The sequence below is a fragment of the Pieris napi genome, chromosome 18, assembly GCF_905475465.1.
Source record: "Pieris napi chromosome 18, ilPieNapi1.2, whole genome shotgun sequence".
Lineage (NCBI taxonomy): Eukaryota > Metazoa > Arthropoda > Insecta > Lepidoptera > Pieridae > Pieris > Pieris napi.
Window position 1 is genome coordinate 3,798,000 of NC_062251.1, and position 12,683 is coordinate 3,810,682.

At 36.1% G+C, this 12,683-nt stretch overlaps 1 protein-coding gene across 1 annotated transcript; it reads right to left on the bottom strand.

Annotated features, from left to right (window-relative positions):
• Nucleotides 1–5,887: 5,887 nt before the first annotated feature.
• Nucleotides 5,888–11,483, bottom strand: LOC125058295 (gastrula zinc finger protein XlCGF26.1-like). The gene is made up of 5 exons (XM_047662349.1): nucleotides 11,229–11,483; nucleotides 10,579–10,714; nucleotides 9,848–9,907; nucleotides 8,277–8,387; nucleotides 5,888–7,241 (listed from the first exon to the last, which is right to left on the bottom strand). Exons 1-5 carry the CDS (start codon nucleotides 11,355–11,357, stop codon nucleotides 6,100–6,102), a joined length of 1,578 nt encoding a protein of 525 aa, XP_047518305.1. The 5' UTR covers nucleotides 11,358–11,483; the 3' UTR covers nucleotides 5,888–6,099.
• Between the last annotated feature and the right edge of the window lie 1,200 nt (nucleotides 11,484–12,683).

Below are 12,683 nucleotides of genomic sequence, written 5' to 3' on the forward strand. Positions count from 1 at the left end.
TCGGCAAATACGCTCTATTCTACGCAAAATACTAACTGTAGTTATGGAACAAATAGAAGACGAGATTTTATTCGAAATAAATAAACTAAATATGAATAATAAATAAAATAGCTTCTTTTAAGGCAGTGTATGCCGAATGCCTAGCCGGTTTGTTTTTGTATAAATTGTTTTTAACATTCCACAAACATTCGTGAACGAATACGACGACACAAATTTGATAGTTGTATCTTCCGACCATTTAGCCATCTTTAAAAATCAAAAAACACGCACGCGTTTCACGTCACTTGTGCACTCTCCTAAAGATTTTACTAAATTACGTGTTTACACACAACGAGGGAAGATCTCGGGGGTTGCGCGGGCGCGGGAGGGGTATCACTTGAAACAAAAGTAAAAAGCTATTCTATTTTGGTTCAGCTTGAAAGTCAAGTAGAACCATACTAAAGCAAGTAGCGTTTACATGTTTCAACTAAAGTACTATCCTAAAGCACTCTCCTAAACACTAAGATCATGTAAATCGGCCTTAAGGTCAGTACTCATATACGGTATTACTCGATCAAGCTAAACTGTCGAGCAAAACCAATGGCATGAGCTTTCGTCCACACATTGAGCATTGATCTATCGAGTGAGGCGCGCCGTTCAGTATTCACCGAACCGTTCGAGCCAAAGGATGTCTGTGCTGTGCAACAAAACGGTGGCTGTATTTAGCAAGTCTCACAGTGCTTTATAAGAAAATCAAAGAAAATGAAATAAAAAACGTAAACGGAGGTATAGGTAGGTTATCTAAAGCTGGCGGCTTCAACACATTTACACTTTGTGCTTGTGTAGTGTCTGTGAATAAGCGCGAGACGTGATGTCAAACTGCAATACAATCACAAACACATCACCAAAACACTGTCCGTCTCTCTCGCGCTCGGTCAAGCTTATGAGTATAAAAGAGACAGTTATTGTTTTTCTTTTGCTACTGTCGAGATACCATTTGTCGAGACACCTGTCGAGATCTCATTTCGAGATACCTTCATTTGAGGCCTGGTCTCTCGCGCTCGGTCAAGCTTATGAGTATAAAAGAGACAGTTATTGTTTTTCTTTTGCTACTGTCGAGATACCATTTGTCGAGACACCTGTCGAGATCTCATTTCGAGATACCTTCATTTGAGGCCTGGTCTAGGGCGTTAGTACAGATACCGGCAAACTTCTTGAGCATTAAACAAGGGAGTGGGGGAAAGTTTGCGCATCGCGGGACACAAACGTCAACTCATTTACCAATCACGCGATCGATACGTCACTCTCCCCATCGAGTATTTTATACGCTGTGTTCGAAAATCGGCGTAGCATGCTCGTTTGAACTCTGCGCTGCATATTCGCCAGCCACTCTCAGGCAAAACGTCCGACAGCGAGGTTGTGTTGGGGTCCTTGATTATACCTACCTTAAATTATTTTTAAAACCAAATTAAGAAGAAAAAACGTTATTGGACGTCAAACTTATTTAAAAACAGACCTGTATCTAGGGGTTTGTCATTGATAGCAATATTCAAAAACCAAATGATTACTAGACAGTATAAAAACTTTGTATGCTTGTCTCCGGTCAATTTTGAAGAACTGTTGAATTTAATTGGACCAAAAGTACTTTTAAGACACAAATTATAGAAAAGCAATCAGCGTCACGTAACGATCGGCACTAACACTTCGTTTTTATGCTACAGGAGATTCCTATACTAGTAATGTTTCAAAGCAACGAATAGCATTTATAGGAAAAGAGGTCAGCGAAGCATTAAAATGTAAAGACATGTACTGTTTGCAAAAAACTTAAAAAGCCATCACGCCAAGCTGTTATGATGTCCATAAGGAGACGTTTCATTTAATATTAGGAGATCCAACAGGCATTTAATTAACACTGTTTTATAATCTACAATAAAGGAGGAACCAAGTCAATGTATACCAAATAAAAATACTAGAGATATAAATTATTTATTATATATCTACAATTAACCAAATATCACAAGACCTTAAATAAACTAACATATTTGCTTATTTCTTATTAAAAAGAAATGATTTTAAATCAGTCCTTGAGTTTTTATAGACATTATAAAACGTTCCATATGAAAAGTGATAAATTGAGCTAATGTTTTATTATTGCTTTGATAGTTATACAATTCCAATTTGTGCCTGACACCGATTTTGGTGTCTAAGGGCCGATTTACATTATCTTAGTGTTTAGGAGAGTATTTTGGTACAAGTTGAAAGGCAAGTTCTTTAGTGCTTTAGTGCGTTGCGAGTGAACGTTTACATTTCTTCCAGTAGAGTATCATTACAGCGCCACAATGAACGCGCAACGACGTCGGCAAATACGCTCTATTCTACGCAAAATACTAACTGTAGTTATGGAACAAATAGAAGAGATTTTATTCGAAATAAATAAACTAAATATGAATAATAAAATAGCTTCTTTTAAGGCAGTGTATGCCGAATGCCTAGTCTGATTGTTTTTGTATAAATTGTTTTTAACATTCCACAAACATTCGTGAACGAATACGACGACACAAATTTGATAGTTGTATCTTCCGACCATTTAGCCATCTTTAAAAATCAAAAAACACGCACGCGCTTCACGTCACTCGTGCACTCTCCTAAAGATTTTACTAAATTACGTGTTTACACACAACGAGGGAAGATCTCGGGGGTTGCGCGGGCGCGGGAGGGGTATCACTTGAAACAAAAGTAAAAAGCGATTCTATTTTGATTCAACTTGAAAGTCAAGTAGAACCATACTAAAGCAAGTAGCGTTTACATGTTTCAACTAAAGTACTATCCTAAAGCACTCTCCTAAACACTAAGATCATGTAAATCGGCCTTAAGGTCAGTACTCACATACGGTATTACTCGATCGAGCTAAACTTTCGAGTAAAACCAATGGCATGAACTTTCGTCCACACATTGAGCATTGATCTATCGAGTGAGGCGCGCCGTTCAGTATTCCGAACCGTTCGAGCCAAAGGATGTCTGTGCAACAAAATGGTGGCTGTATTTAGCAAGTCTCACAGTACTTTATAAGAAAATCAAAGAAAATGAAATGAAAAAACGTAAAAGGAGGTACTGGGTTAAGCATTGGTTAGATCGCCGTTCTGATTACAGCCACGTGAATTTGATTGAAGAGCTACGAGTATGTCCTGAAGATTATAAAGTCTTCTATAGCGCTTTGGAATAAACTCGCAAATCCATTTCTCTTAAAAACACGTGTTTCAATCACGATAAACAATACCAGACTGACGCTCGCCTCGCGCCACTCGCAGTCACGTACACACGTTCGAGTCAAGATTGACGGCTCGCTTCGAGTAGGTTCGAAGGAAATTGCTTTCATTTAATTCCATCGAGCCGGCTCGGTGCGAGCTTTTGAGCTGTGAGTTTTGCGGTCCACACGTTGATTTTTACTCGACTTCGAGTAAAACTATTTAGTACCGTATGTGAGTACTGACCTTAAGAAACGCCTGCTCAAGAGCGCAGAGGACTTAATAAATATATAAATTATTGCACTGATTCCTTATTATTTACTAACTTATACAATTCCGTACTTACAATCGTTCAAGACTAAATCTATATTGAATCGAAACACACTGCCATAGCTTTTCCTAGGCCTATTGAATCTGCATTATAATACGAATTCGAATAGGAATTTTGGGGATTGCCATATTGTTTATGGTTACCGAATGTCTAATGGTGGGTACAGACTGGTGAAACGTAACATGAAATGTATTATTCTGCCTTTCATTGCATGTTCGCTGCAGGCGTGGACGCATAGCGCGCTCTTAACGCGCATTCACTACGAACCTCCCGCGTTCGTCTTGATCCGCCATTCTGCCGCGAACACGGCCCTTCGATACACGTTTTTAAACCGGTAGATCACACGAAGCATGGAGTCAAAAAACCACGTTCTTGCTATGACGATTATCAGTACTTCATTATTAATAATACATCAACTCATGAAAACACGCCGAAGACCTTAAGATTTTTCTTAAAATAGTTTTCATTTTGCGGGTTCCACAAAATTTCACGAACTCTGTTCGCATCTATCAAGCAAAATGCCATTTCCTCACTCCACGCAGTGTCGTCCTCCATGTTCGTTGCGTGCACGTGTTGATTTCAAAACGACCGTCCACGTTGTTCGTTCGAAAAACCGACAAATCACGGATCGCTCCGCGCGCGGCTTGTAATGCTCGTAGCGTGCGCGTGAAATGCACATTTCGCGCGCACAAGACGTCCAAACTATGAGAAATTGTTACAAAGTGTGTTACCTTTCATGATACATTGCAGCAATGTGTACGGTAAATTCTTTCATTGCATGACACATTGCATGTTACGTTTCACCAGTCTGTACCCACCTTAACATCAGGAAGACATAATTTATTCGTGTAACTTATTTAAAGTCAAGACAGAAGTAGTCCATTGAAAAGTTACATTTGGGGTTGCGTTTTTTAGAGGACGCAATTTTATTTATGGAACATGTAGGGGGGGTCAATACAAGCTTAACTCCAAGTTTGTGGGGTTGGCGTGCTTGTCCCCCGGCCGCCATCTTGGATAAAGGGGTCCAAAAACCATGTTTTTGGCTATATCTCCTGAACTATCCATCGTACATAAAACTTGCAAAGACACATTTTGTAGCAAATCGCTGTGTCTACGATTATCTCCATGTAACTTTTTATCATAAATCCAAAATTCAAAAAGTTATAAATAAAAAAGTGATAGCTAGCTACCATTCTAATAACTGATTGATAATATAATTATGTCGAAGATTACCATATCAGCAAGTTGTCTGTGGAATAGGCCTACTAGGAATACCAATAAGTAAAATTGTAGGAATAAAAAAAAAATAAAAAAAAATATATTTGGAAAATTTGTTTAAAATAAACGAGAGATCTTAAAAGTAAGGTAAAACTGCTGTTTTGATCGGCTTGTCATGAGCATTGACGCACCTAGTCAACTTTAGAAATAGAAAATGTTTTCACTTTTTTTACTTATAACTTTTTAAATTTTGGATTTATGATAAAAAGTTACATAAACATAATTGTAGGCACAGCGATTTGCTACAAAATGTGTCTTTACAAGTTAAATGTAGGATGGATAGTTTAGGAGATATAGCCAAAAACGTGGTTTTTGGACCCCTTTTTCCAAGATGGCGGCCGTGGGACAAGGGTGGCGACCCCACAAACTTGGTTTTAGCTTTACACTGACCCCCCCTACACATCAAAAAAATAAAATTGCGTCCTCTAAAAAACGCAAGGTTAGGCCTAAAAAATGTAACATTTCAATGGACTAAAGGAGATCCGTGGGATTTGAGGTCACTTTACTGCTTTTGAAGTTCTGTTAAAAAGGTTATTATAGTTCGACAATCACCATCTTGAGAAAGTTAATAATGGAGTTATGGTACGCATAAAGGCCAGGCAGGTTTAGCCGCATAGACTATACTCACTCCCTTCTTTTTCTTATCTATATTATATCTCTTATGTCTCTTCTTCTCTTGGTCTTCTTTCTCTTCCTCTCTTGGTCTTAGTTATCTTATTCTCACGGTCTTACTTATAATATACTAGTCGTTCCCCGCCCGCTTTGCTGGGCGAATTAAAATATGAAATAAATAAAATTTTATGTTTTATTATTATTATTTTTTCCATATTTTTATTATTCTTCTTTTTAACTTCCCGCTAAGAAAATTGAAAATTTTCGAAAATCGAGTTTTTAACAGATGGTGACGTTTTGAGGTTCTACGAAGCCTCCCCGAATGTTTCCGCGGTGAAGTCCGTATGTATACATTTTCATAAAAGTAAAACAGCAATAAAAAATGAAGGAACGTTGGAATTGAAAAATAAATAGCCATAAACCATCTAGGAAAAATGGCAGTAGTTTCATGTCGATACGATCAGTGGTTTAGGCGTGAACGAGCCTCAAACGAAGACCATTTTTCTTATATATATATATATATCTTCTGGCTTCTCTTCTATCTGTCTCTCTTCTTTCTCTTCTACTATATCTCCCTCTCTTCTTCTATCTCCGTCTATCTCTTTGTAACTCTTGTTTAATGGGTTTAACTGCAATTGCTTGCTCCACAAAACCTTAATTAGCTTTAACACTAATAGCTTTAGCGGCATTTTCAAATTCCATCAGCGAAATACCATGATTTGACAGCATATGACTCTTCATACTACACTTCTGGACAAAGGCCAGCCCACACAGGCCACATTTAAACCGCCTATCATTATTATGTATCCGCATATGCTCTCGCAACGTCTTCTTTCTAGCGTACGCTTTATGGCAGACCGTACAACTGAACACCCTCTCCCCATTATGCCGTACCATGTGTTCGTCCAGCGACTGCTTGATGAAGAAGCACTGCTCGCAGAGGGGACACTTGTGGTTCCTCTCCATCAGATGCACCTTCTTGATGTGCGAGGTCAATTTGGACTTCAAAATAAAGGACTTATCGCACACATTACACTTATAAGTCGCCGCGGATATGTTGTGTTCATCGTACATGTGCCGATTTCTTTGATAATAACTGTTGAATGTTTTGTCACAGTGCGGGCATATCGTCGTATACCGCGCGTTCGTGTTATGCGTGTATTTCTCGTGGCATTTCCTGCGCACGAGTGTCGTGAACACTTTATCGCAATACGTGCACTTGAAATCGCCTATCTCGTGTGTACGCTTGTGATTTTTCAATCGGTGTTTATTTATGAATCCCATATCGCATTCATCACAAATGTAATTCCGGTAATGGCCGTTCATGTGTTGTAGGAGCATTTTGAACGTCTCGAAGGTCGAGTTACACAACGCGCAGTTAAGTATATCACCGTCAGTTATTTTGAACTCGAAGATATAATCATAAATATCGGAGAAGAATTTTTCGTTGTGTTCGGAGGTTAAATGTTTTTTTAAAGTCGGTATATTTTGCACGCTTTTCATACACAATTTGCAATGCAAATCCGAGATATCCATTTTTATTGATATATTACTTTTGTCGAGCCGTTTGTCTGTGTGGTGTGTGTCCGCATGGTTGTCTTGCACGTGTGTGCGTAATTCGTTTATGTTGGCACAAGTTGTCTTGCAAGATGCGCACACGATTCCACTTAGTGTTTTATTAAAAAATGGCGTACAATTTGAGTATTTCAGTATTTTGTTTACGTTATATGAATGTTTCGCGTTGTCTGATATGTCGGTTTTCGTGCTAAACGTGTTCAATGGTAGGTCGTCACAATCTGAAAAGATATAACAAATTATATTTATATTATACAAGGAAAACATCGCCAGGACCCGGCATGCCTTAGATCCAAAGAGTCGACGGCGTGTGTCAGACAAAGAAGGATCACCTACTTGCCTATTAGATTTACAAATGGCCATGAAACAGATTCAGAAATCTGAGGCCCATACGTAAAGAGGTTGTAGCGCTACTTATTTTTTTATATCATTTGATTATAAAATATTCCAGACAGAATAATCAGTCAAAGTCAAAATTCATTTATTCATTTAGCAAACACAATGTACAGTTATGAACGTCAAAAAAGAAATATACATAAAATGCTCTAATTTTACATTTACTGCCAGTTCTCAAATCAAGGGAGTAGAACGGAAGAGAAGAACTGACAGTAAACTCTCCGCCACTCTTTAATCGCCAAGTGTTTTTGTTTTACACAACGTTAATAAGGAGCTGCAACCATTAAACCATGTTCCACATGACTTCTTAAGAAATAAATAATGATAAAAAAAAAAATAAAAAAAAACAAAGATTTGTCCTCTATCAGCAGTAGGCTTGGTGAAATAGGAGCACGCACTTACATTCTCGTGGGAACAACATGCAAACACATAGTCGAAATAAGCAACATCACCGCATACACGCATTCACCGTGTAATAAGACAAATGACCAGTGTTTTAGTGGCTTCAGCGTGCGACTCTAATGAGGTCATAGGTTCGATCCCCGGCGGTGCACCAATGGACTTTCTTTCTATGTGCGCATTTAACATTTGCTCGAACGGTGAAGGAAAACATCGTCGTCTTAGTAGAAATGGTCACAAACGATACAGAAGTCTGAGGCTAAAAAGGGTTGCAGCGCCATAGGTTTTTAAATAATAGAATTTTATAGAATATAGAGGCTCATCTGATGTCAAGTATAGCTCGCGTGCGTAGTGCGTTGCCGGCCTTTTATAAATTGGTCCAAAGTGGTAACGCAATAACGCAGCGCAATGGAAAAGTGTTAGCGCAATTCTATAGCGCGGTTTTAATCAAATAAACTTACCATCATCCTCTGCAAGTCTCTTACGTCTTCTCTTCCTTTTGATATCCTTTAAACCAAATATTTCAGCTAATTTCTCTTCTGAGTCTATCTCTGGTAGGGCTGTATTCATATCTGAAATTAAAATCAAATAGCTTTGAAAATATATACGAGAGCTTACTACACAATAAGTAGTATACATTCTATAGTTATTCCAAAAATCAAAGTACAAATCTCTATATAATGACACTCATGGAACATGGTCGACATTTTACTTGTTTCTATTGTTAATGTCGTTTTTTCTACAAACATTGAATACAATTTTTGAAAACATTTTAATCTTGTTACAACAATGAAGTAAGTACAATTTCTAACGCGTATACATAAGTACACACACATTCTTTTTATTTATTTATTTATACTTTATTAACTTAATCAAAAACATACACATAACAAAAATAAAAAAGCAGGTTACAAAAGTTATAAGGCAACGGACGGCCTTATCGCTAGCAAGCGATTTCTTCCAGGCAACCCTAAAGTGGAACAATGAAAAAGAAACACCTACAGAGGGTAGAGTACAAGTAATGCAAAAATGATTAACAAAATAAAACTCAAAATAACACATTACTATAACTAAAATAAAATAAAATCTAAAGATAAAATAATAATTCTTTTTAAATAATTAAAAGGGCATATATATGATGCATAACATTAGTTTATAAACTAAATAGGTTAACAGACCTTTTTCATTCATCAATTGTTTGTTTATTTTGTGTGTGTATGTTTTACTTTTACATTTAAATTCTTGTTCATTTAGAGTCAGTGTAAAGACAGGGTTTATTATTTTATAAATAATTATTTTAACTATTTAATATATTATTTAGAAATTTCCTGGAAAATATGTTATTGGTTTCAGTGTATAGCCTCTTAAGTAGACTGTAGACCCCTTTAGACTCTAAAGGGGTGAAAGAGATGAAAAAGCTCGACTTGATGAATTGGATTTGTAACCCATTTCAAGACCCACTACCAACTGGTATGTCAACAAAAGCAAGTGAAGAACTAATTGATTTATCAGAAGATTCGTCACAAAAAAATAGTTTCAATCGTAAGCAATTAACGAAATTCTGGCTCTCGGTTGCTGGTAGTCATCCATGCCTGTTTGATGAAGCTATGAAAGTCCTCCTCCCCTTTACTACCTCATACTTATGTGAGGCTGGGTTTTCGAATATGGTGAACATTAAAACTAAATACCGAAATAAATTGGACTTATCAAACTCACTGCGATTAAAAGTAACTAAAGTTGAAGTTGATGTCAAAACTGTAATGGCGAAACATAGGAAACAATTTCATCCTTCCCATTAAATTTATATAATAAAGTTATTACTTACTTTTATTAAAGATTGTATTAAAACAGTTTGTTATTTCAAAAGTCCTTTATTAATATTGCTAACGCTTAAATTTCCTAGAGGTGGGTCCCGAGTTTGTAAACTTAAATCAGATGAGTCGTAGCCCAGTCAACTTTGGGAACCACTGCTTTAGAGGGTTTAGTACAGGTTACATACAGTTACAGTTATTAAATCTTATAACCGACTTACCAAAAAAGTAACTGTCACTATCATCTATCAACTCCTCCTTCACGTTTGTCATTTCTTCCTCTGAAATTGCAGAAAATATTTATCAATAAAGTTTTGTGTTATTTTCCGTTATATATATGTACATCGAATGAAATTTATTGGCAAAAGTACATAAAAAAGCTGTGGGGCCCTTCAAATATTACATAAGCAGAATTACTGGAATTAAATCCCCCTCCCCCCTTTACCTTGTCAGCAAAATTAAGAAAAGCTCACAAAATAATAGTGCTGATGAACATGAAAACATTCATTTTTTGTAGGAATACCCGGAAATGCATTTCGTTTTCAAGCATAGAGAATGTGTGGGTAATATGTGTAAAAAAGTAAATATTTTTTTTTTTTTTTTAAAGACAATTCACACCAATTGACCTAGTCCCATGCTAAGCTGGTGAAGCTTGTGTTATGGATACTAGGCAACGGATATACATACATATTATAGATAGATAGACATATAAATATACATATATTTAAACACCCAAGACCTCAGCACAACACCAAATGCTCATCACATCGATGTTCGTCTCAGCCGGGGATCGAACCCGGGACCCATGGTTTCGCAGTCAGGGGTACTAACCACTAGACCAATGAGTAAATAATTACTTTTAAGGTAATCACCAAATAAGAAAATCAAAGACTTTGACCCTTTAGCGCTTACGTAATAATTGAACGAATATCTTATAAAAAAAATATCTTACTCTTGACATCTTTCATGGCTAACTGAAACTCCTTCTGACATCTTAACACTTGATGCTTGAAATCAAATGAGTCTCGGAGACGAGTTATGCATATCTCGCATATACCACCATCAACACCTGAGATGTCTATTGGTAACTGTAACATGAAGCAACGCAGAATTAGTCAAATAAACTGATTATTCTATGCGAAATAACCACTTACATATATAGTAAGCAAGTATAAGATCTGTGGTCTCTGCCTCGGAAAAAATGTGTGATGATTTAAATAAATAAATAAATATTATATAGTAAAGGAAAATAGTATAGAAACTACCATATTCTTTCTTGTTGAATGTTCTGTAGCAGTTGTACTGATTATAAGAAAATTATGAAACCAATTGGATTATATTTTATATAATATTTTTTTCAGTTAGTTCAAACCATGAAGCAACTTTCAGACTTAGGTTATTTAATACTGGAAGATGTTGTACCGTTGATATTTAGATACAACTTTAATAAAATTAATATATTGCATTTTAGTATGGAATATAGAGAAATTGGGTATCTAACATAAAAATCGTTTAGATAACAAATATAATCTACATATAAAGAACACATCTACCTCTATAAACTATGTAAAAAATACAATTGTAAGTTCAATAAAAACTTACATGAATTTCGAAGCAATCTTTTAACATATCGGCATATATCTCGTGTTTTCCAAAGCAAGTGTATGATGATTTTAGCTCTTTGTCGGGGGGCCGTGCCAAACAACACCGGCACAACGAATTTGTATTCATTCTTATCTATTAACTAACTAATAACTATCAAACTACTTAAATGATTAATGAACACTATTTATTGTTTATCAAATTGAAGTTGGACGAACAAATTACAAAATATTAAGTCCACATTAAATCATACATGTTAACTGTCACTGTCAAAATTGATGGTATTTAATACTTGTTCTATGATTGGCCTGTAACCGGTATAATTAAGGTTGCCAGTCGCGTTAACCTAACTTAAGGTGCGCTTACACGGGCAATTAAAATTGCTCAATTCCAGTCAATACTCGTCAATTATGACGTCACGACTACATCAAGCAATTTACGGCAACGGCAACAAGCATCAATACTGCGCAATACAATATTGAGCAATATGGCGCAACTTCATCAACTAGGCAATACTGTCCTACACGAGCATTTCAGTATTCGCTCGCTATGGACGACATTCTTCTTGCTGCGGCGGCTTGTAGCGTTTTTTTTATTATTAATCAAAAACAAAAAAGAAAGAAAAGGAAAAGGCGTCTGGTGCGTCAAATCTGGGTGCGATCGTTTTTGGCAAAGAGGCCGCAATTTTCATTGTGAAAATAAAATTAAACAATTAAAGAAAAAAATAATTAATTAATTAAATTTGTAATTTATTACTTTTTAATTTTTCTTTAATTCTTTAATTTAATTGTTTTTTTTTTCAAGAATTAGATAATATATTATTCAAAAACTTTACTAGGATGTCACGAACATACTTTGAATTACTTTTGAATAAAGTAATTAGAAATTATTATTATTTAGACCTCTCGCTGTCCCCGCGGAAGCAAGACGACAAGCCGCAAAACAAACAAGTGCGAATGAGACATATACAAAAATTGCTAGGAATTTCCAAGTCCATTGGATATTCGTCAATTCGTATCTGCGACATTGAGCGATATGAAATATCTGGAGCAATTAGAAGCAATATCGCCGAAATAATTTATTGAAATTTATTGAATTTATTGAAATTGCTCCATTAATTGCTCCAGATCGGTCCATTCGTGTTGCCGAGCAATTATTGCCCTCGTGTAAGCGCACCATAAAATATGGTAGTCCTTGTCCGTATATATATATTATATGTATATATAATATATTATATATACATATAATATATATCCAGCGCCATCTGCTGGGCTGATTTGTGAATCTTAGCCATCCAGGGCGTCAACCAAACGTGCGTTAACCAGAATTATATATATAGATATATCTAATTCTGCTGAACGTGTGTATGGCAATGAACTCCTCTTAAACGGTAGGACCGATTTGAATGTTTTTTTTTGTATGCGTTTGGGAATATATAAAGATATTATATACCTA

What these genes read in the sequence shown, in the direction of transcription:
- LOC125058295 (XM_047662349.1), bottom strand. Translation starts at nt 11,357, where the DNA reads ATGAATACAAATTCGTTGTGCCGGTGTTGTTTGGCACGGCCCCCCGAC. An exon ending in AGCCATGAAAGATGTCAAGA is followed by an intron (nt 9,908 to 10,578) that starts GTAAGATATTTT and finishes CTGCAATTTCAG; the next exon opens with AGGAAGAAATGACAAACGTG. An exon ending in TAGTGACAGTTACTTTTTTG is followed by an intron (nt 8,388 to 9,847) that starts GTAAGTCGGTTA and finishes TTTTAATTTCAG; the next exon opens with ATATGAATACAGCCCTACCA.